We start from the raw sequence: 24202 nt of genomic DNA on the forward strand, positions 1-24202 counted from the left end.
CCAGGACTGAAGGGGAGAGCAGTGAGGGGGGACCAGGCCTGCAGGGGAGGGCAGTTGTGTGCATTCAAGCTAGCAAGGAGGGCAGTTAGGGATGACCGGACCAGCAGAAGGAGGGCAGTTGGGGGAGATCAGGTCTGCAGGGGAGGGCAGTTGTGGACAATCAGGCCAGCAGGGAGGGAAGTTAGGGGTGACCAGGCCAGCAGAGAAGGGCAGTTAGGGGTGACCAAGCCAGCAGGGGAGGGCAGTTAGGGGCAATCAGGCTGGCCGGGGAGCAGTTAGGTGTCAACCAGGCTGGCAGGGGAGTGGTTAGGGGGTAATCAGGCTGGCAGGCAGAAGCAGTTAGGGGCTGTCAGGCAGAGGCAAGCGAATGGTTGGCAGCCAGCAGTCCTGGATTGTGAAAGGGATGTTGGACATCCCTCAAGGGGTTCCAGATTTGAGAGGGTACAGGCTGGGCTGAGGGACACTCCCCCATGCATGAATTTTGTGCACTAGTATAGTCAATAATGTTGTATTAATTATTTTTGATGTCAGATGGGTACTAGACTGATCAGCGTGATGACTTTGTAAAACATTATATAAATGTCTTACTAATATGTTGTTCACCTGAAACTAATATAATATTGTATGTCAAATGTAATTAAAAATTTAGAATAAAGAAAATGTACTAATAAAATAAAAAATGTTAAATACATCTACACTAATAAAAGAGATACATGCAAATTAACCATCACTCTGCTACACCCATAGCCAATCAGGAGTGAGTATGCGAATTAGCCCAACCAATGAAGGAAGCCAAGCTTTCCACCTGCCCTGGCCTGCCCTGGCCTCTGCTCAAGGCTACAAAGTTTCAATTGTAGAAGATAAATAAATCCCAGATACCTGCTTCAGCTGGCCCTGGACTCTGCTCAAGGCTACAAAGTTTCAATTATAGAAGATAAATAAATCCCAGATACCTGCTTCCAGCCGGCCCTGGCCTCTGCACAAGGAGGCACTGAAAAAAAAGAAAGAAAAGAAAAAAAGGAGGGGCTGGGAGCCTGGATCGCCAGGGGGCATGACCAGCCTGAAAACAGCCTTCAGTCCCTCACCCCATCAGTGGGGGTCAGTTTGAGGTGATCAGGACAGCAGCAGGGGGGCAGTTGGGAGTGAGCAGGCCAGCAGGGGTCAGTTGGAGGTGAGCAGGCCAGTGGGGAGGGAAGGTGGGGGCTAGCAGACCAGCAGGGGGGCAGATGGGATGAGCAGGTTGGCAGGGGAGGCAGTTGGGGGCGAGCACACTGGCACGGGGGGCAGTTGGGGGTGATCAGGCTGGCGGGGTGGCAGTTTGGAGCGAGCAGGCTGGCAGCCAGGGGCAGTTGAGGGTGAGCAGGATGGCATGCAGAGTGGATAGGGGCAATCAGGCAGGCAGGCAGGTGAGCGGTTAGGATCCAAAGTCCCTGATTGCAAGAGGGATGTCCGACTGCCAGTAAAGGCCCAATCCCTGTAAACCAGCAGTAGGACATCCTTCGAGGGGTCCCAGATTGGAGAGAGTGCAGATGGGCTGAGGGACACCCCGCTCCCCGTGCACAAATTTCATGCACCGGGCCTCTAGTTAGAAAATATGACAAAACAGCATTTAAATAGAAGAACAATTTTTTTAAAAATTTGGACATACAATTAACTCAGTAAGTTTAATACACAGAGGTTCTCACTTTCTATCTTTTAAAATGAGGTATAATTTACAAACACACAGATCTTAACCTACAATTTTGTGGAGTTGAAACAAATTTACACTTATGGAACCTTTATTATTTTCAAAGAAATTGAACAATATTATCACTTCTGATAGCACTTCATAAATGTTTGCTTATTTAACTAAAACACAAAAACACCAGGAAGCGTGGGTACTATTATTCTCCCTACCTGTGGATGAGAAAACTGAAGCACAACTATTAGATAACTGGACAAACACTAGTCAATGGATCCAACCCTGGAACACAAGCAGACTCCCAGACTTGCAGAACCAGCTTGCTGAATAAGCCACCAAGAGGGAGGGACTGAATGCCTCTGGATCCCACACCAGTTAACAGTAGTTTCCCATTCCTCCCAGCCTTTAAATGGGCAAGTCCTGCATTAAGTGCTTCAGCTTAATGATTTCTGTAGAAAATTTACCAAAACATGCTTTGCAGGTCTGAGCTGTGCATGCAAGGACAAAGGGGATTTTATATTCTGGAAAAGTCTGCTGCCTTTCATTTGTTCCTGGAGACCAGTCTGCGTGGAGTTCACCTTCCAGGTGAGAATTCATCTTACTGGAAAGAACCACTGCTTTGTGACACCTGCCCCCTTCTCCCTTTTCTCCACAAATAATGACCTTGGTGGTTTTAGAGGGCAAGTGTTGAGCTATTTAGTGATACTTGGACCATGGGAAAGGGAATCTATTCCATTTGAGAGACAATGTTTCTGCACCTACTATGTACACAGTAGATGTACAGTAGAAAAATCCTCAGGAGGACTAAGTCAGTTCTCCATTCTGAACCAACAAATATTATGAAGGGATTTTGGAAGCTGGTGGGTGAAGGGAGTGGTAATAACATTGGCAAGAAAGGATTCTTGGTCCAAGTAAGATTAATTTAGCACCTAGTGTAGAGAGATACTATGCAGACATTATTTTGTTTTTCCTTGGGGAAACAGTCTAAAGGAGGCAGCTTGTTTCTTGGAAAATTGTTAACTAGGAGAGTAAAGTACTCTATTAAAATCAGAGAGGAAATATTCAGACCAGATGTGCTGTTCATTTAAATCGTGTGTGTGTGTGGGGGGGGGGGTAATTTAAAAGATTTTATCTATAATGCTCTGACCATAAAATAGGTTTTTTAAATTTTAAAATTTTGTTTAGTATCCTATATAATAAAGAGGTGATATGCAAATTGACAATCACTCCAACACACACAATGGCTGCCCCCATGTGGTCAAAGATGGCTGCCCCCATGTGGACACAAGTTGGCTGCCACAAGATGGCCATCGGGGGGAGGGCATTTGGATGGGACCAGGCCTGCAAGGGAGGGCAGCTGCGGGGGGAACCCAGGCATGCAGGGGAGGGCAGTTGCAGGGACCAGGTCTGCAGAGGAGAGCAGTTGGGGAGGACCAAGCCTGCAGGGGAGGACAGTTTTGGGTGACCAGGCCAGCAGGGGAGGGCAGTGGGGTTAACCAGGCCTGCATGGGTGGGCAGTTTGTGGTGACCAGGCCTGGAGGGGTGGGAAGTTGTGGGGGGGACCAGGCCTGCAGGGGTGGGCATTTGGGGGTGACCAGGCTGGAGGGGAAGGCACTTAGGGGCAATCGACCCTGCAGGGGAGCAGTTAGGTGTCGATCAGGCTGGCAGGGAAGTGGTTAGGGGGTGATCAGGCTGGCAGGCAGAAGCAGTTAGGGGCAATCAGGCAGAGGCAAGGGAATGGTTGGGAGTCAGCCGTCCTGGATTGTGAGATGGATGTCTGACTGCCAGATTGGAGAGGGTTCAGGCTGGGCTGAGGGACACACACCTTAATCAATAAATAAATTTTAAAAAAAGGAATACATAGCCGACCAGGAATGTCTGCCAATTCCTCTGACCAGGACAGGGTTTCATCTCTGTGGAGCTTCCTCTTCTTACACATATTGACCTTGGAGTTACCCTTCTTGACCTTGTCACCAGCATCAGCCTTCTTGGCTCCAGGTTTCTTCTCCTTAGTATCCACCTTCTCAGCTTCTTCACCCTCCATCTTGCAAGATGGGAAAGAGACAATCATTTTCTAGGTAGAATCTGTTTTCATTAGGAGTAATGAGTAAACCATGGAACCAAGAGGGTAAGGAACTTTTCCAAGGCTACCGAGGTTGTTAGTGGTGGCACTGGGGGAATCACTGACTGCAACCTAATCCCCAAAGACGCACTAGCATACTTAAAGAACATATTTGTTAACATAAATGTTTATTAAATAAAATTTCAGGGTAGTGTAAGAAAGTGAAGGGAACATTTTCAAAAACAGAACCAGGTGTTTTCTGCCAACTTCCTCCTTCCTTGGCATTACCAAGGACTTCAGTGTGTATAACACCAATAGAAGGCACTGAAGATGGTCCTGAACATTAGCATAAAACCTGCTACTCTTGTCTCTTGGTTGGGGTCCCATCCGAACTTTTATGTTGCTCTCCTTCATAGTAACGGTAGAAATCTAGTGTGGCTCTAGTTTCTCTCCCCACAAGGCAGTTATTTTAGAAATGGGCAGAGTTATCTTACCTGTTACCTACTAAGATTCAGGTAAAGGTGATTGGATCTAATTCCTACGGGTTCAAAGTTTTCTCATCCTGGCTGTTTGTGGATACTCCCTCTAGGCTAAAATACCTGCCAAGATGCTCCACTTGCGGGTTCCACAGATGCTGCAGATGCTAGAAAAATCCTTAAGGAAGAGCCTTCCTGAGTCCTTAAAGGTGAGAGTGAGACAATCTCAGGGAAAGAAAGGGTTGTGTATTCTTTTGGTAGAAGTGGGGAAGAGGATGATGTTTTAATGAGCAGCTATTTTGTGGTGGGAATTCACTCATGCTCCGTCTCATTTACACTCATGTTCACATCAACTCTTTGCAAGGGAGGTATAGTGTGGAGCTTCTTTGTACTATCTTTGCTACTTCATGTGAATAAATTAAAAGTTTACGAAATAGCTATAGTCAATTTGGCTCAGTGGATAAAACGTTGGCCTAAGGACTGAAGGGTCCCTGGTTCGATTTTGGTCAAGGGCACCTGCCTGGGTTGTGGGCTTGATCCCCAGTGGGGGGCATGCAAGAGGCAGCCAATCAATAATTCTCATCATTGATGTTTCTATCTCTCTATCCCTCTCCCTTCCTCTCTGAAATTAATGAAAATATATTTAAAAAGAAAAGTTTAAGAAATAAGGTTTGTTCATCCAGGTCATAGAATGCTCTGAAGTCATTAAAATTATTTGTATTTATTGGAAAAGAAATATGACTAGAATGTATTAATTCAATTGAGAAAAACACTTTAAAATATTATCTGAAATTTTTATTTTGTAAAATTTCTTGTGTATGTACATGAATAGTAGGAAATCTATTAAAAGATTTTTTTCACCTTTTTAAAATTGAGGTATAATTGACATACATTACTCTAAATGTTTATTAAGTTCTACAATGGGAGAATTCATAATTTTTATTCATAAATTTTATTAGGCTGAATGTCTTACAATGTAAATATATTTCTAAAAGATACATTTACTGAGGCAAAACAATAAAACTTAAAATTGCTTGGCAGAAATACTCATTAGAGACCTTTCAATGATAGAATCCATGATTTCATAGAAATAACCATGTCTTGATCAATCAAGTTACTTTAACGTCCTTTCATAATATAGGGTTGGGGAAAAGTAGGTTTACAGTTGTGAGTACGTGAAACAGAGTTAATAAAATTATGGTAATAATCATAACCTGCATGTTTTTTCCAGATGAACAACCATAAACCTACTTTTACCAACCCCAGTATATTGACCATCCCACTTTCTTGTAATGCTGCAGGTTTATGGGACCATCTTCCACATGAACCAGGGAAACCCTTTCAAGCTGAAGGCTCTGGTGGACAAGTGGCCTGATTTTAATACAGTAGTTATCCGCCCTCAGGAGCAGGTAAGGTGTCAGATATGGAATGAATGTGCATCTATGTAGGTATTTGCTAGGTGTATATCTGCATGGGCAATGTGGGAGACCTGGGCATATAGAAATGAATTCCAGGAATTGTAAACAGTCCCTGTCCTCAAAAATTCCACAGCCTGGAAGAGAATACAGATGAATCCACAGAAAAATTACAGCATGGTCTGAAATGTGCAGCAATAGGAGAATTGAATGAGATAATGATTGTCTAACCACTGTGCTGTACACCTGAAACCAATCTATACTAATAAAAGGGTAATATGCTAATTAGACTGGGAGACCTTCTGGGAGACCTTCCAGACATCCTTCAGGACAAAGCCATGGTGGTGGGGCCCAGGCAGAGGCAGTTAGGGGTGATCAGGCTGGCGGGGGGCAGGGGGGCAGTTGGGTCAAGAGGGCCAGCAGGGGGGGCAGTTGGTGGCCATTAGGCCGGCAGCAGGGGCAGTTGGGGGTGATCAGGCCGGCAGGGGGGCCAGTTAGGGGCAAACAGGCCAGCAGGGTGGGCAGTCAGGGGCGATCAGGCCAACAGGGGAGGGCAGTTAAGGGCAAGCAGGCCATCAGGGGGTGGGGCGGGCAGTTAGGGGTTACCTGGCTAGAACGGGGGGGCAGTTGGGGGCGATCAGGCAGGCAGGCAGAGTGGTTAGGAGCCAGTAATCCGGATTGTGAGAGGGATGTCCAACTGCCAGTTTAGGCCCGATCTCATAAGGCAGTCTGACAACCCCCTGAGGGGTCCCATATTGGAGAGGGTGCAAGCCGGGCTTAGGGACACCTCCCATACAGGAATTTCATGCACCGGGCCCCTAGTCCTATACATAAAAGCCTAATATGCAAATAAACTGAAGGGCAGAATGACCAGTGGAATGACCTGTCACTATGATGCACACTGACCACCAGGGGGCAGATGCTCAATGCAGGAGCTGCCCCCAGCCTGCAGGACCCAGGCCAGCCAAGGTTGGTGCCAGCGGGGCCCCCAGATAGCCCCACCAGTCACCCTGCAGAGGGAGGCAACTGGTGGGGGGGGGGCTGGGCTTGCCAGTGGGCAGGGCTAGCCGGTGAGCAGGTTGGCGCCACCCCCCAATCACCCTGCCCTTTGCTCCACAGATCGGCCCTGATCACCAGCCAAGCCTTGGGACCCTACCCATGCATGAATTTTATGCTCCGGCCTCTACTATAAAATTATATTGAAGAGCAACTATAATTGGAAAATAAACTTTATTATAAAAAGAAATAACACAGATGGAAAGCTGATTAAAATTATATAGAAGACATTGTCATACTCACTCATTGTTTTAATTGGTTTTCAAGACAGGACTCCAAACCGCATCCTGGTTATGCTGAATGCCAAGCACCCTCCATTATTTCCTTTTTAAAATTTAGATTCTTTATTGTTTAAAGTATTACACAAGTCTCCTTTTTCCCCCATTGACCTCTCTCCAGCCGCCCCCACCCCAAGCACATGCCTTATTCCCCCCCTCACCCCACCCCGGTCCGTTTCCATTGGTTTTGCTCATATGCATGCATATAAGTCCTTTGGTTGATCTCTTACCCCCCTCAACCTCTGCCTTCCCTCATCTGTTGGACAGTTTGTTCGATGCTTCTATGACTCTGGATCAATTTTGGTTCCTCAGTTTATGTTGTTCATTATATTCCACAAAGGAGTAAGATCATGTGATACTTATCTTTCTCTGACTGCTTTCTTTCACTTAGTATAATGCTCTCCAGTTCCATCCATACTGTTGCAAATGGTAAGAATTCCTTCTTTTTCACAGCAGCATAGTATTCCATTATTTCTTGCAACTAGTTTATGGGAAGAGAGGCACCCAATGGAAGGTTGTGCTAATGTAAGATTATGTTGAGGGCATAGACAAAAGGCTGATCTTTTGTTAAAGATATTAAAGCAACATTTCTCAGACTCAACATCTTTATTGGTATGAATCAAACTCTAGGTCCATTTTTAACTCTTAGTCTATGGGGAAAAATTATTTCCCATCTTTTAAAAATATCAACTTTGAAACCACACCAACTCACTAGTGCTAACTCACAACTTCTCTTTGTGATACTGCATTCCCATTGAGAGGTTGAATGGTATTTTAACCAACTGTCATCAATAAAGTCAATATAATAGGGCTTAAAAAAAAAACAAAACCACCATATGTAGTAGAGTTTGCAGGGAAAGGATCAGAAATGCTTCCTAGTGGAAAATTTATAAAAATTGCATGTCAAGGATAAATAAAAATTTTTTATAGAGGGTCAGGACAGGACTTCATCCAAAGCAAACAAATTACAAATTGTGAGACATAATGTCTAAAACAATACAGTGAATTAGAAAACTTTAATAGCAAAATGACATGGTTGTAGTTGTTGGTTACATATTGTGATAATTTGTAAAAGTTAATGAAATTAAATAGTTAAAATATTTCAAAACTAAAAATCCTATATAAAAAAAGCCTAATATGCTAAGTGTCTGGTCATCCGGTCGTCTGTTCAACCAATAAAAGCACAATATGCTAATGATATGCTAAGGCCACTCAACTGCTCACTATGACATGCACTGACATCAGGGGGCAGATGCTCCAACCGGTAGCTTAGCTTGCTGCTGGGGTCTGGCTGATCGGGACTAAGCGAGATGAGCTAGACATGCCCTAGAGCCCTTGCGCAGTCCCTCCCCAGCTGGCCAACCTCCCGCATCCCTCCGCAGCCCTAATTGTGCACCAGTGGGGACCCTTGGCCTGGCCTGCACCCTCTTGCAACCCAGGACCCCTTGGGGGATGTTGGAGAGCCAGTTTTAGCCCGATCCCGCAGGCCAGTCTGAGGGACCTCACTGGTGCACGAATTTGTGCACCGGGCCTCTAGTTTATTAACATTAAAATATTAAACTTGTATATAACTTGTATATAAGTAAAAATGGTAAAAAAAAAAAAATTTCACCAAATCAAATAATTTGGGGAAAAAAGAGACTGTATTATGGATAAAACTTCAATGAGAAGTATTATTTGAGTTACTTTCAAAAATACAGTTTTAAAAATAAGGTTTTCCATCTCATGAGAGATCATTGATATATAAGACTGTGTATGTTTAAGATGTGCAATGTGTATATTTGATCATAACCATGATTGTAGTTGACACCTCCATCATGTTACATATGACTATTTCTTTTTTGTGATGAAAATATTTAAGATTTTCTCTCTTAGCAGTTTTCAAGAATATATAATACAGTATTACTAACTACAATCACCATGCTGTACATTAGATCCTCAGAACTTATTCATCTTATAACTTTGTTTTGTTTCATCATTCACAGGTGGGTATTCTAAGTCTGTTACCTCCATCAATTTTTATAGAGACATGTTCAGAGCCCACATTTCGTAGATATCTTTGGTCTAAAGCAAGATTTATACTTTTGGCCAAAGATGTTCACTGTCAGTTTACTCTCTACTTGAGTTTTGTAAATGTTAGCTAAATACTTTATTTGATTTTAGTTTTGAAAATGTTGCTTCTTTATTTAGAAAACTAGAGGTCTGGTGCACAAAAATGTGTGCACTTGCAGGGGTCCCTCAGCCTGGCCTGCACCCTCTCATAATCCGGGACCCCATGGGTAACGTCCCTAGGCCTGGCCTGAGATCAGGGCCTATGGGGCTTTCCTCCCCCCGGCTGCAGGCAGCTGGCCGCAACCCTGCCACTGCTACTGCTTGCCATCTGTGCAGTGCTGCCCCCCCTCCCCTGCCACTGGTGGCCTCCCTCTGCAGGCAATAGGATGGGTGCAAAGGCTTGGCTGGACGGGGCCTCCCTCTTTCTTTGCTGGGGTCAGGGCCAGCCCTGTGAGGGGCTGTCTGCCTAGGGATCACCCCTAACTGCTGGCCTGCCTACCTGATTGCCCCTAAGCACTCTGCCTGCCTGCCTGCCTGATAACCCCTAACTGCTTGCTGGGTGGCGGGGCCAGTCTGGCAGGGGCCATCAGCCTACCTGATTGCCCCTAACTGCTTCCTGCCTATATAATCACCCCTAACCACTTGCCTGCCTACCTGATCTCCCCTAACCACTGACCTGCCTACCTGATCACACCTAACCACTCTGCCTACCTGCCTGATCACCCCTAACTGCTTGCTTGGGGGACGGGTCAGCCCAGCAAGGGGCCATCTGCCTACCTGATCGCCGCTAACCACTTGCCTGCCTACCTGTCACACCTAACCACTCTGACTGTCTGCCTGATCATCCCTAACTGCTTGCGTCGGGGCAGGGCCAGCCCGGTGAGGGGTCATGGTGGTCTGGTCTCTGGTCCTTGCGGTCTTGATGCTTATGGCCTCTGGCCTTCAATTATATAAGATCATTATTGATGATTAGAAAGTTCTGATAATTGCATCTGCCTGTTTCTAAGAATTTGCATAGCATGATAGAATGTGAACATTTCCCTAATCTTATTTGTTTAAAATTCATAAGAGAATACAAAGTTTTTTTGTTTTTGTTTTGTTTTGCTTTGCTTTAGTTTTTGTTTACTGAAGCCGTTGGAGCTAACACATTTACTACCAGAGAATAAACATGTACAAAAAGCATTTTACTAAAAGTCTGACTGTCCTGTGCTTTTTGAAAGAAATGTTAAATTTTAAATGGGTCATTTTTGTTTGAAATTTTAAAGCAAGACCTGAGTTCAGAATAGTTTTATTCGGGAAATTTTTAAATATGAATTGAATAAGAAAGTCTTTGACTTGACTTCATAACATAAATAATTTCTCAATAAAAATAATACACTAACTAAACACCTGATATTTAAAAATACCAGAGCATAATGAAACACTGACAACCGGTATGGCAACCACAAAATACAAATATTTTGCTTGATTCTGCTTTTCCCAATTCAAACAGGAGATGGTAGATGACCTTGATCACTACAGAAATACTTACCAAATCTACTCCAATGATCTCAAGAACTGTCAGGAATTGCTTGGCTCACCAGAAGTCATCAATTGGACACAGCATTTGCAGATCCAAAGTAAGTGAGAGGATGGGCACTGTGCTGACTCACTTCTCTCTCCTGACAATTTCCCTTATGATTCATGTCTTTCTCCATACTTCAGACCCTCAGCCTGCTATCAGGTTTTTTACTCAGCTGTGAATATACCTGTAATGGGGAAAAACAACCTCAAAGCTTGCAAAAAATGGGCTTCATATAGGAAACATAATATAATTGTTTGATAGCCACAAATTTATTTTGCAGACAAATCCAGAATTCCTTAGGTTGATTGAATGCCAGGGCAAAGCTTGCCCTGGGGCCATCCATGACAGGAATAAGAATGACAACTCATGCCTTAAAGCACCTCCTAGGTCATTAAGGAAACCGTCATGGTTATCAGCATGCCATCCAGAATCACACTCCCTAGGATGGCATTTGTCTGTTACTTGCTATGTCATTTCAGCCATTTGAATTATCCTCACTGAGTCATATATAAAAACGAGGATAACAATGGGCTAAAACACAAGGGTGTTGAAAAGATCAGATAACATGTTGAATAGGAATTGCTTAGCACAATAGCTGGCTGTGTCAATTAACTTGGACTGCAGAGCAAACCTCATAATTCTGTGAATCAACATTTGGGCTGGGTTTTGCAAGGCAGTTCTGCTGATTTCACCTGTATTTCCTCTTGCAGCTGTAGGGTGTTAATGGATGGACTATGTGCTGGTTGCTCTAGTATGGCAACACTCACATGCATGAATGACGGTTCTTGCTGTTGGTGCTGGCCACCATAGTGACAGCATGATAGGAGCACAAGTCCTTAGCTGAGTAGCCTAATCCTATCCATATAGTGTTGGTCTCAAGGAAATCAGGAGCATAAAGAAAGCCCAGGTTGCAAGCACCCTTCAGCTGCTCCATGCATCAAATTTACGCTTTCCCAGTGGAAAAAGCAAGCCATATGGGCAAAGCCAGATGCAGTGCAGGAGGGGACTATTCCAGGGAAAAGATACAAAGAGACATGGGCACATTGTGGGTTATTCCTGCAACAATCTGCCATACTATGAACAGAGTAAGCACACAAGAGATGTTGGCTACTATTGTTTTATAATGCATCTCCTGTGATTATGAAAACAATATGTTCATGTAACCCAGAAAACTTGGTTCCAGTCTTTGCATTGCCACGAATGGTATGCCTATGGTTGTGAATGAATCTCTGAGCATGTTCATTGCCCAAATCCTGACTATGTGATGCCTGATTACACGTTGACAGTACTAAGCCAGAACCTAGGTTTTTAGACTGTAAATGTAGACATGTACCACTCTACTGGACAGCTTCTCCATAAAATGCACTGAAATAATTGCATGTCTCCTTAAAACCCCATCTAGGTTCCCAGTCCAACCTGAATGAGGTGATACAAAATCTTGCAGCCAGGAAATCCTTCAAAGTCAAGCACACAGAGTGCTTTCTCTATGCGGAACTTGACACTGTAAAGAAACTGATTCCTTCCCTGTTGGATGTAAAGAACTTACCACCTGGTGGTGGCAAACTGAAGGCCATGTAAGTTTGATAAAAGTCACTGCACTACTCACACCTCCCATTCCTGAAGTAGCCTCCCAACTTTTTCTGCTTTCACTCCTGCCTCTCCCCCCCTACGGTCAATATGCTTCAAAGCAGCCCAAATCATTGTTTCCAGAAATGTATTATACACAGTAGGGACAAGAACAAATATAATAAGTACTCATGGACTTACTTTTCTCTTGGAATCTCCATAGCAATCAAGAAATGTTTAAACTCTCATCCCTGGATGTTACCCACGCTGCCCTGGTGAATAAATTCTGGCATTTTGGTGGCAATGAGAGGAGCCAGAGATTCATCGAGAGCTGTATACAGACCTTCCCCACATTTTGTCTGCTGGGGCCTGAGGGGAACCCTGTGTGCTGGGCCCTGATGGATGAGACAGGAGAGATACGGATGGCAGGCACCCTGCCTGAGTGCCGGAAGCAGGGCCTCATCTCCTATATCATGTATATCCAGACCCAAGTTCTAAACAACCTCGGATTCCCCATATATTCTCACACTGACAAGAATAACAAAATTATGCAGAAAATCAGTTACAATCTGCATCATATCCGCATGCCCTGTACTTGGAACCAGTGGAACTGTGTGCCTCTGTGAGTCCATCCTACAAACAAGTATCAGATGGGCCCCAACATGTGGCTGGAACAATGGATGGGTGGGCAGAGAGAAAGAATAAATTGTACATAATTGTAATTACCAGTAAAGTAGTGGGCTCTGGGGAGGCAGTGTGAATATTCAATACCATGTTCCCTGCACTCAAGTCACTCCTGGCTTTCCTTAGATGTCTCAGGTTAAAGCAGCCCCAGGCACTCCACATGGTTTAGTTCTCCCACACTTCCAGGCATCTCCATGACACTCGCATCAGCTGCATGCTGCCTGGAATGGCTTCTCCTAGAACTCATAGTGTGTGGATGTGTTGAGCCTTGCCAGATTTTCCAGGGAGAGGTATAGTTTCTGAGCATTATGACTTATTCTTTTCTCATTCTATGGTCTTTCTGTTAATGATCAGCAAGTGGACTCTGCTCAGCAGGTCTGTAGAGAACATCCTCTCCTCTGATTGCTGCTTTCTCAATACATTAAAGGATTATACATAAACATGTATGAAATACTAGGTTAAACATAGTGTACATGATATGGCAGGAAGAGTGTCAAAGAAAAAGACTAACATATATTAGCCTGTGCTCTCACTCCCACACCAGCGAAAATTATTCAGTGTTGCTTCTTAAAGCAGAAGTTTCTAAATCCACCCAAACCCCAAACAATAAAGAGATTTTGTGTTTGATTGTACAAGTTGAAGTGAAGTGGTTTGTGATGGGAAGAGCCTGGGTTGGGTTTATGGAGAGTGGGAAGACCCAGACCCAGGGAAGTGGCTATTTGTTGAGAAAAGAGAATTTTAGGGGGAGAGCAGTACATCATGTGTACCTACTCTTTCACTTGACCTTGGCACATTGTTTCAGGATGCCAAATTCTATGCAGTTCAGACAATAGTCTCATGGGAAGGTCTGGTTGGTGGTGTGGAGCAATTTTTGTCCCAGTTGGATCAGGGTAGTTGGGAGAGTTTCCTGTCCCAACATTTCAACAGGAACAGCACTAAACCTTGGCGCTGGGCAATAAAGAGAGCACTGGACTGAAGATAGTCATCTGGACTAAGAACCTGTGTGCTTTTGGTCCATCTACACCTAGAACTAGGCTGTGGAATTGAGGATGAAGGCCCCACAAACAGAGAAACCAATGTGTGAGGTTTAATTTCTTGTCCTATCAAAAGAGGGGAGGCTTAGTTTAGAGAAGGGATTCTCAACCTTGTTACAATGGGCATTATGGGGTGGACAATTCTTTGTTATAGGGCCATCCTGTGCATTTATAGGATATGGAGCAGGATCCCTGCCCACTATCCACTGGATGTCAGTAACACTTTCCATTCCAGTTATGATATAAAAATGTCTCCAGCTCTTGATAACCTCCCCTGGTGGCAAAATCAACTTCAGTTGAGAGGTACTGGTTTAGAAGTTGAGGTTCTCCCACTTGAGGATACATCTGAAGTATTTCAGGGGATTGTTAATACAGATAGTGGGCCTCACCCTTAGATTTTTTGATTCAGTAGATTTGGGGTAGAGTCCCAGATTTACATTTCTAACAAGTTTCCCGATGTTCCTGGTCCAGGAGCCATAGAACTATAGATGAAAATTAGTATTGCTCACTTCTTAGATATATTATTGTTTTACCTTAGTATTTATAATGTACAATTTTTTGAAATATATTTTTATTGATTTCAGAAAGGAATGAAGAGGGAGGGAGAGATAGAAACATCAGTGATGAGAAAGAATCATTGATTGGCTGCTTCCTGCATGCCCCCTACTGAGGATTGAGCCCGCAACCTGCACATGTGCCCTTGACAGAATTGAACCCAGGACCCTTTAGTCCCCAGGCCAACACATATCCATTGAGCCAAACTGGCTAGGGAAATGTAAATTTTTTTCTAATTGGTATGTCATATTTCATAAAATTATTTTTTTCAATTAAATAGACATTGAATATTTTATATTCACTGCAGCTATATATTACTAGAGGCCCGGTGCACAAAAATTTGTGCACTTGGGGGTCATTCTTCCGGGCCTGCGCCCTCTTGAGGTCCGGGACTCCTCGGGGGATGTTCAACTGCAGCTTAGACCTGTTTCCTGCGACCGACTCTGCAGAAAGGGAGGTGCCAGAACCAGGCCTGTGCCATGATCTCTGCAGAAGCAGAGGGTTAGGGGGGCCCAGGCCTGCCATGGCTGGCCTGGCAGCACAGGCTCGCTGGCCCCACCCCCTGCCCACTGGTCATTCTGGAAGGTTGTTCTGCCATCTGGTTTAATTAGAATATTAGCTCTTTACTATATAGAATAGTAGATAGTTATATAATTTACAACATTATTTCCCCAATAAGTTTAGATCCACCCTCACTCCATACATAGTTATTACAATATTATTGACTATACTAGAGGCCCAGTGTATCACATGCGTGCACTGGGGTGTGGGGGTTGGGCTCACCCCAGCCTGCACCGTCTTGTAGTCAGGTACCCCTTGGGGGATGTCCCACTGGTTCTTAGCACTGCCGGGAGGCAGGAGAGGCTCCCACCACTGCCTCTGTGCTCTCCAGCCGTGATCCTGGCTTCAGGCTGAGTGGCGCTCCCCTTGTGGGAGCACACTGACCACCAGGGGGCAGCTCCTGCATTGAGCGTCTGCGCCCTGGTGGTCAGTGCATGTCATAGCAACCAGTCGTTCCACCATTTGGTTGATTTGCATATTAGGGTTTTATTATATAGGATTACTTATGCTATACTTTACATCCTCACGACTATGTTGTAACTGCCAATTTGTACTTCTCAATTCCTTCACCTATTCCACCTACCCTACTGACACCCTCCCATCTGGCAAACATCAGTTTGTTCTCTGTATCTATGAGTCTGCTTTATTTTGTTTGCTCATTTTTTTGTTCTTTAGATTCCACATAAAGCTGAAATTGTGTGTTATTTGCCTTTCTCTATCTGACTTACTTCACTTAGCCTAATATCTCTAAGCCCATCATCAAAAATTCTCAAACTCATATAAATATTCTCATTAAACAGTAAAATAGCCAAACACCAAACTACCCTTTTATAACTTTGCCATGAAACCTGACAACTAGAGAGCACCTGAGATACTTTTTTAATAAATGGAAAAAATATTTCAGCTATTGAGTGTTGTGCATTAGACAAGCACAGACCTTTGAGTGATAAGTCTAATGGTAGTTCCATTTTTAGTTTTTTTTGGAAACTCTATACAGTTCTCCACAGTGACTGTACCAGTCTGCATTGCCACCAGCAGTGCACAAGGGTTCCTTTTTCTCCACATCCTCCGCAGCACTTGTTGTTTGTTGATTTGTTGATGATAGCCATTCTGACAGGTATGAGATGGTACCCCATTGCCATTTTGATTCGCATCTCTCCGATGATTAGTGACTTTAAGCATGTTTTCATGTGTCTCTTGGCCTTCCTTCTGTCTTCTTGCCAAAGGATTCTATTTAGGTCCGTTGTCCATTTTTTTATTGGATAATTTATCTTCCTTTTATTAAGTTGTATGAATTCCCTGTAGATATTGGAGATTAAGCACTTATGGGTGATAACATTGGCAAATATGTTCTCCCATACAGTCAGCTTTCTTGTTGTTTTGTTGATGGTTTATTTTGCAGTGCAAAAGCTTTTTATTTTGATGTAGTCCAATTTGTTTGTTTTCTCTTTAGTTTCCATTGCCCTAGGAGCAGTATCAGTGAAGAAATTGCTTTAGCGTATGTCTGAGATTTCTCTGCCTGTGGATTCCTCTAGTATTTTTATGTTTTCTTGTTTTATATATAAGTCCTTGATCCATTTTGAGTTTATTTTTGTGTATGGTGTAAGTTGGTGGCCTACTTTCACTTTTTTGCATGTATCTATCCAATTTTCCCAACACCATTTATTGAAGAGACTGTCTTGACTCCATTGAATGTTCATGCCTCCTTTGTCAAATATAAATTGATCATAGTGGTTTGGGTTGATATCTGGGTTCTCTATTCTACTCCATTGATCTATATGTCTGTTCTTGTACCAGTACTAGGCTGTTTTGAGAACAGTGGCTTTGTAATACAGCTTGAAATCTGGTATTGAGATCCCACCTACTTTGTTCTTCTTTCTCAGGATTGCTGTGGCTCTTCGGGGCCTTTTTTTATTCCAGATGAATTTTTGGAGAGTTCTTTCTAGGGGAGTGCATTGAATCTATAGATTGCTTTGTGTAGTATGGACATTTTAGTGATGTTGATTCTACCAATCTATGAACATGGTATGTTCTTCCATCTCTTTACATCTTCCTCTATCTCTTTTTTCAGTGTCCTGTAGTTTTCTGCATATAGGTCTTTTACATGCTTAATTAAGTTTATTCCTAGGTATCTTAATTTTTTTGGTGTGATGGTAAATGGGATTGCTTTTTTTAGTCTCTCTAGAAAATAGAGAACACTAAGTTCACTATTGGTGTATAGAAATGGCATAGATTTCTTGGCGTTAATTTTGTATCCTGCTACATTGCCAAATTCATTTATAAGTCTAATAGTTTTTTGATGGATTCTTTAGGGTTTTTTATGTGTAATATCATGTCATCTGAAAATAAGGACAGTTTTACTTCTTCTTTTCCAATTTGGATGCCTTTTATTTCTTCTTCTTGTCTAATTGCAATGGCTAGTACTTCCAGTACTATGTCGAACAGGAGTGGTGAGAGTGGGCATTCTTGTCTTGTTCCTTTTCTTAGGGGAAATTGTTTTAGTTTTGCCCATTGAGTATGATGTTAGCTGTGGGTTTATCATATATAGCTTTTATTATGTTGAGGTATGATCCTTCTATTCCCACCTTGCTGAGAGTTTTTATCAAGAAAGGGTGTTGGATTTTGTCAAATGCTTTTTCTGCATCAATTGATATAACCATGTGATTTTATCTCTCAGTTTGCTTATGTGATGTTATCACGTTTATTTGTGGATATTGTACCATCCTTGCATCCCTGGGATAAATCCTACTTGGTCATGGTTTATGATCTTTCTGATGTAGTGCTGGATCTGATTTGCTAGAATTTTGTTGAGGATTTTGGCATCTATGTTCATGAGTGATATTGGCCTGTAGTTCTCTTTCATTGTGTTGTCTTTATCTGGTTTTGGTATTAGGGTGAGGCTGGCTTCATAGAAGGAGCTTGGAAGTGTTCCTTCCTCTTGAATTTTTTGGAATAGTTTGAGGAGGATAGGTTTTAGTTCTTCCTTGAATGTTTGCTAAAACTCTCCTGTGAAGCCGTCTGGCCCCGGGCTTTTGTTTGCTGGAAGCTTTTTGATGACTGTTGTGATTTCTTCCATAGTTATTGACCTATTGAGATGTTTAGATTCTTCCTGATTGAGTTTTGGAAGGTTGTATTTTTCTAGGAATATGTCCATTTCCTCCAGGTTATCTAGTTTGTTGGAATAGAGTTGTTCATAGTATTTTTTAACAATCCTTTGTATTTCTGTGGGGACTGTTGTTATTTCTCCTCTTTCATTTCTGATTTTGTTTATTTGGGTCTTCTCTCTTTGCTTATTGGTGAGCCTGGCTAGAGGTTCATCAATCTTGTTTATCTTTTCAAAGAACCAGCTCTTGGTTTTGTTGATCTTTTGTGTTGTTTTTTTGGTCTCTATGTTGTTTATCTCTCTTCTGATCTTTATTATTTTCTTCCTTCTGCTTACACTGGGCTTTTCTTGTTGTTCCTTTTCTAACTCTTTGAGTTGTAGGGTTAGGTCAGCCGCGGGCAAACTACGGCCCACGGGCCGGATCGGGCCTGTTCGGCTGTTCTATCCGGCCCGCGGAGCCGAAAGAGTGAAGGGTTCTCTTGCTCTCCCCTCTGCTCCTTTACTTTGAATTTATATTAGTTCACACAAACACTCCATCCATGCTTTGGTTCCGGCCCTCCGTTCCAGTTTAAGAACCCATTGTGGACCTCGAGTCAAAAAGTTTGTCCAACCCTGGGTTAGGTAATTTATTACCATTGTTTCTTTTTTTTTGCTGTAGGCTTGTAGAGCTATGAACTTCCCTCTCAAGACTGCTTTCGCCTTGTCCCATAGATTTTGGATTGTTGTGTTTTCATTGTCGTTTGTTGCCATGATGTTTTTATTTCTTCTTTGATCTCTCTGGTAACCCAGTCATTGTTTAATAGCATGCTATTTAATCTCCATGTGTTTTATTTTTTTTATTGTTTTTCTTGTAGTTGATTTCCAGTTTTATCCCATTGTGATCTGAGAAGATGCTTATTATGATTTCTATCTTCTTGAATTTGAAGAGACTTTGCCTGTGGCCCAACATATGGTCTATCTTTGAAAATGACCCATGTGCACTTGAGAAGAATGTATATTCTGTGGCTTTGGGGTGAAATGTTCTGAAGATGTCAATTAAGTCCATCTGGCCTAGTGAGTCATTTAGGATTGATGTTTCTTTGCTGATTTTTTTTCTAGAGGATTTATCCAGTAATGTCAGTGGTGTATTAAAGTCCCCTACTATGATTGTATTATTGTCAATCGCTCCCTTGATATCTTCCAGGAGTGTTTTTATGTATTTGGGTGCTCCTGCATTGGGTGCATGTATGTTTATCAAGGTTATATCCTCCTGTTGTATCGATCCATTTAGTATTATCAAGTGGCCTTTCTTATCTCTTGTTATGGCCTTCACTTTGAGGTCTATTTTGTCAGATATAAGTGTTGCTACCCCAGCTTTTTTTCATTTCCATTTGCCTAAAAGATATTTTTTTATTCCTTCACTTTCAGTCTGTGTGAGTCCCTTGTTATGAGGTGGTTCTCTTGTAGACATAGGTCTGTTTTTTGATTCATTCAGCCACTCGATGTCTTTTGATTGGAGCATTTAGTCCATTTACATTTAAAGTTATTATTGAAAGGTACTTGTTTGTAGCCATTTTTATTTCCGTGCCTGTGTTCCTTCTTACCTTTCTATTTTTTTTTTATACACAAGTCCCTTTAGCATTTCTTGTTTTGCTGGCTTGGTAGTTATAAACTCTCTTAGCCGTTTTTTTTTTTTTTGTTTCTTTGTTTGTTTTGTTTTTTGTCTGTGAAGCTCCTTATTTCCCCTTCAATTTTGAATAATATCCTTGCTGGATAGAGTATTCTTGGATTCAGCCCCTTGCTTTGCATCACTTTGTAAATTTACTTCCATTCTTTCCTGGCCTGATGTGCTTCTATTGAGAAATCACTTGATATTCTAATGGGAGATCCCTTGTACGTAACTTTCTGTCTCTCTCTTATAGCCTTTAAGATTCTTTCTTTGTCCTGAACATTTGCCATCGTAATTATGAATTGTGTTGGTGTGGGTCTTTTTGGATTCATCTTGTTTGGGACTCTCTGTGCTTGTGTGACTTATTTCTTCCCCACAACAGGGAAGTTTTCTGACGTTATTTCTTCATAAAGGTTTTGTAACCGTTGCTCCTCTTCCTGTTGTTCTGGCACTCCTGTTATTCGTATGTTGCTTCGTTTCATGTTATCCCATAGCTCCCTTAGCCTCTCCTCCTATCTTTTCATTTTTTTTTTCCTCCCATTGCAGTTCAGTTTGTGTGTGTTTTGCTTCCCTGTCTTCAAATTCGCTAATTCTGTCCTCTGCTTCTCCTAGTCTACTGTTGAAACTTTCCCCCTTTTTTTTGTTGCAGCTATATCACTCTTCATTTCTTCTTGATTCTTATGTAGGTTGTTGATTCTATTCATCCATCTGGTTTATGAACTGTAGGACCCTTATTCTGAATTCTTTTTCTGACATATTGCATGCCTCTTTTTCACCTGGCTGCTTTTCTGGCAATTTCTTCTTTTCTTTCCTTTTAAAATGAGGTATAATTTACAAACACACAGATCTAAAGTTATAATTTTGTGGGGTTCAAACAAGTTTACACTTATTGAACCTATATCATTTTCAAAGAAATTGAACAATATTATCACTTCTGATAGCACTTCATAAATGTTAGCTTATTTAACTTAAAAACAAAAACACTAGTAAGACTGGGTACTATTATTCACCCTACCTGTGGATGAGAAAACTGATGCACAAAGATTAGACAACTGGACAAACACTAGTCCATGGCTCCAACCCTGGGACACAAGCAGACTCCCAAACTTGTAGAACTAGCTTGCTCAATATGCCACCAAGAGGGAGGGACTGAATGCCTCTGGATCCCACCCCGGTTAACAGAAGTTTCCCATTCCTCCCAGCCTTTAAAAGGGCAAGTCCTGCATTAAGTGCTTCAGCTTAATGATTTCTGTAGAAAATTTACCAAAACACGCTTTGCAGGTCTGAGCTGTACATGCAAGGATAAAGGGGATTTTATATTCTGGAAAAGTCTGCTGCCTTTCATTTGTTCCTGGAGACTAGTCTGCATGGAGTTCACCTTCCATGTGAGAACTCATCTTACAGGAAAGAACCACTGTTTTGTGACCACCTCCCCGCCCCCCCCACTTCTCCCTTTTCTCCTACAACTAATGACCTTGGTGATTTTAGAGAGGAAGTGTTGAGCTTATTTAGTGATACTTGGACCATGGGAAAGGGAATCTATTTCATTTGAGAGATAACGTTTCTGCACCTACTATGTACACAGCAGATGTACGGTGGAAAAATTCTCAGGAGGACTAAGTCAGTTCTCCATTCGGAACAAATAAATATTATGAAGGGATTTTGGAAGCTGGTGGGTGAAGGGAGAGGTAATAACATTGGCAAGAAAGGATTCTTGGTCCAAGTAAGATTAGTTTAGCACCTAGTGTATAGAGATACTATGCAGACATTACTTTGTTTTTCCTTGGGGAAATATTCTAAAGGAGGCAGTCTGTTCCTTGGATAAATGTTAACCATGAGGGTAAAGTACTCTATTAAAATCAGAGAGAAAATATTCAGACCAGAAGTACCATTCATTTAAATCATGTGTGTGTTGGGGAGGCGGGGGGGTGGGGGGGTAATTTAAAAGATTTTATCTATAATGCTCTGACCATAAAATAGGTTTTGTAAATTTTTTTTAATATATTTGAATATTATTTAAAGCTTAAAAATAAGCTTTTCATCCAGCAATTACACTTCTAAGAACTTTATCTTAAGAAAATAAACATGGATGCAAATTAACAGAATATGTTCAACAGAACATTATTAGCAATAGAGAAAAACAGTTAACAACCCTAATGTCCAACAATAGGAGACTGGTTCAAAATATGTATGTTACATGCATACAATGGAATAATAAAAATATAATATTTCTTATTTATAATTATGAAATATATATTCATTATATATAGATACTTTATAACATTCATGTTCTAAACATATTTGTTGACATGGGTTATGTCATTTTTAAAAACAAGCTACAAAATTATATATATATATTATATATATATATATATATATATATATATATATATATATATTAATCATACCCTTATTTTTGTAAAAAATAAAGCAATGCCTAAAAACAAATGGATACATATTCTCAAGTTAATACGTATCCATATTAACTGGATATGGAATTTTTCTTTTCTTTATAAAATAGTTTTTAATACTTTATTTTCCCTTCTAAATTTTACTTTCTGTATTCTTAAAATTCTCATGTATATTGCATATTGAATATGTATAAGCACTGTTTATATACAGGTATTATCATAATAATAAAAAACTATGTACTATTTTCTGTTCCACATTTTCTCCTTTTGTTTTAATACTGTCCCTTGTGCATTCCTGTGTTGTATCATAGTTCTTATGTTAATGGCTCCTTGCAGTTGCAATATACTAACAGGTCATAATTTATGTAACCTTATCCCAGTGACAAAAGGGACTGTGTCTTATTTTTTTCCTATTTGTTGATGTTGCTTTATAAAACTACTCTTTACAACTCATTTTCCTTGTTTGAGTTGTCCCTTTTGAAAACATTTCCAGTAAGGGGAAGACTGGGTCTTAAGTGCATTCTTTCTGGAATTTGCCCACTGCCAAGGCTGAAAGTCCACAGAAGCTATTTTAGAGCCACTTCAAGTTTCAGAAACGTTGAGGATGAAGGAAATGTTCTCTCTCTTAAGTATGATGAAGGTTGCATGGGCTTATAACGTGTTCACATTATATAGACTTGTTCATATTATATGCTTTTAATTGTGCCCATTTAATTGACTCAGTATGCCCTAGCCCCGTGGTCGGCAAACTGCGGCTCGCGAGCCACATGTTGCTATTTAGCCCCTTGAGTGTGGCTCTTCCACAAAATACCACAGCCTGGGTGAGTCTATTTTGAAGAAGTGGCGTTAGAAGAAGTTTAAGTTTAAAAAGTTTGGCTCTTAAAAGAAATTTAAACCGTTGTACTGTTGATATTTGGCTCTGTTGACGAATGAGTTGCCGACCACTGCACCAAGCCGGTTTGGCTCAGTGGATACAGTGTTGGCCTGAGGACTGAAGAGTCCCAGGTTTGATTCTGGTCAAGGACACATGACCTGGTTGCAGGCTCAATCCCCAGTAGGGGGCATGCAGGAGACCTCTGATCAATGATTCTCTCTCATCATTGATGTTTCTATCTCTCTCTCCCTCTCCCTTCCTATCTGAAATCAATAAAAATATAATTTAAAAAATAAAATAAATTACTCAGCTTTAAAGTTGTTTTTAAAAAGAGACCAAAAAAAATCATAATGATGCCAGAAAAGACTTTGCTCTCCCCCAAGTGAGAAGTAGTGTTAAGGGGATAAAATGGCTGTTATTTTCCCTCAAAGGACTGACAAGCAACTGAGGGTGTGGGACAGGACATATGCATATGGAAAAGTCAAGAACATTCACTTGTGCAATTTCAAACCTGCTCAAACAGCAGGTGCCAAAGAGTAAATGAGATCTTTAGAACCAGACACATTTTCCCACTGAAAACAACCAGCACTGGTCCCATCGCTGTAGCTGATCATTCACAAAAGACGTGTGTTTCTTAAACAAGAAAAAAGAAAGAAAGAAAAAAAGCAAGAAAGAAAATAAATGTAAAAAAGAAAATAAAGGAAAGAAAGAATGCTAACAACGTCCTGGCCAGAGTTCTGGGAAGCCAGAGTGCTCAGCACTAAAGGGCTGAGTGCATCAAACAATCTTTTCTCTGCTTCCTTCAGGGAATGATGGTAATCATGACACACAAATACTATTCTGTGCCAGGTACTTACTAAGAAATTCCCATGGGCTTTTTCACTCACTTGGTGCCAGTGCCTAGATTACCTCATTTACTCCTCACAAACTGTCTCTCACGTAAGTGTTGGTGTTATTCTCAGGACACAATTCACACTGAAAGCATTCATACGGGTAGATTAAAGTTACTACCCATTTCTCAAAAAAAACACAGAACAACAACAATCAATCCAATGGACTGAGCTTAAATACTGTGTGGTTAGCTTCCAGTAATGATATCTATACTAATAAAAGGGTAATATGCCAATTAGATTGGGAGATCTTCCGGAGACCTTCTGGACATTCTTCTGGACAAAGCCATGG

The 24202-nt window shown here is 41.6% G+C and overlaps 2 protein-coding genes across 2 annotated transcripts in view; both read left to right on the forward strand.

Annotated features, from left to right (window-relative positions):
- Positions 1 to 1955: 1955 nt before the first annotated feature.
- Positions 1956 to 13459, forward strand: LOC308258067 (glycine N-phenylacetyltransferase-like). Its single transcript, XM_080688321.1, has 6 exons — positions 1956 to 2266; positions 4333 to 4428; positions 5521 to 5628; positions 10513 to 10639; positions 11987 to 12158; positions 12374 to 13459. Exons 2-6 carry the CDS (start codon positions 4351 to 4353, stop codon positions 12774 to 12776), a joined length of 888 nt encoding a protein of 295 aa, XP_080544447.1. The 5' UTR covers positions 1956 to 2266; positions 4333 to 4350; the 3' UTR covers positions 12777 to 13459.
- LOC308258084 (glycine N-phenylacetyltransferase-like) overlaps positions 12137 to 24202 on the forward strand; it is a 33782-nt gene continuing 21716 nt past the window's right edge. Inside the window, exon 1 of the mRNA XM_080688340.1 lies at positions 12137 to 12158. The gene's annotated coding sequence lies outside the window, so the exon portion shown is untranslated. The remainder of the gene's footprint in view (positions 12159 to 24202) is intronic.

The sequence above is a fragment of the Plecotus auritus genome, assembly GCF_963455305.1.
Source record: "Plecotus auritus genome assembly, chromosome: 9".
NCBI classification, from domain to species: domain Eukaryota; kingdom Metazoa; phylum Chordata; class Mammalia; order Chiroptera; family Vespertilionidae; genus Plecotus; species Plecotus auritus.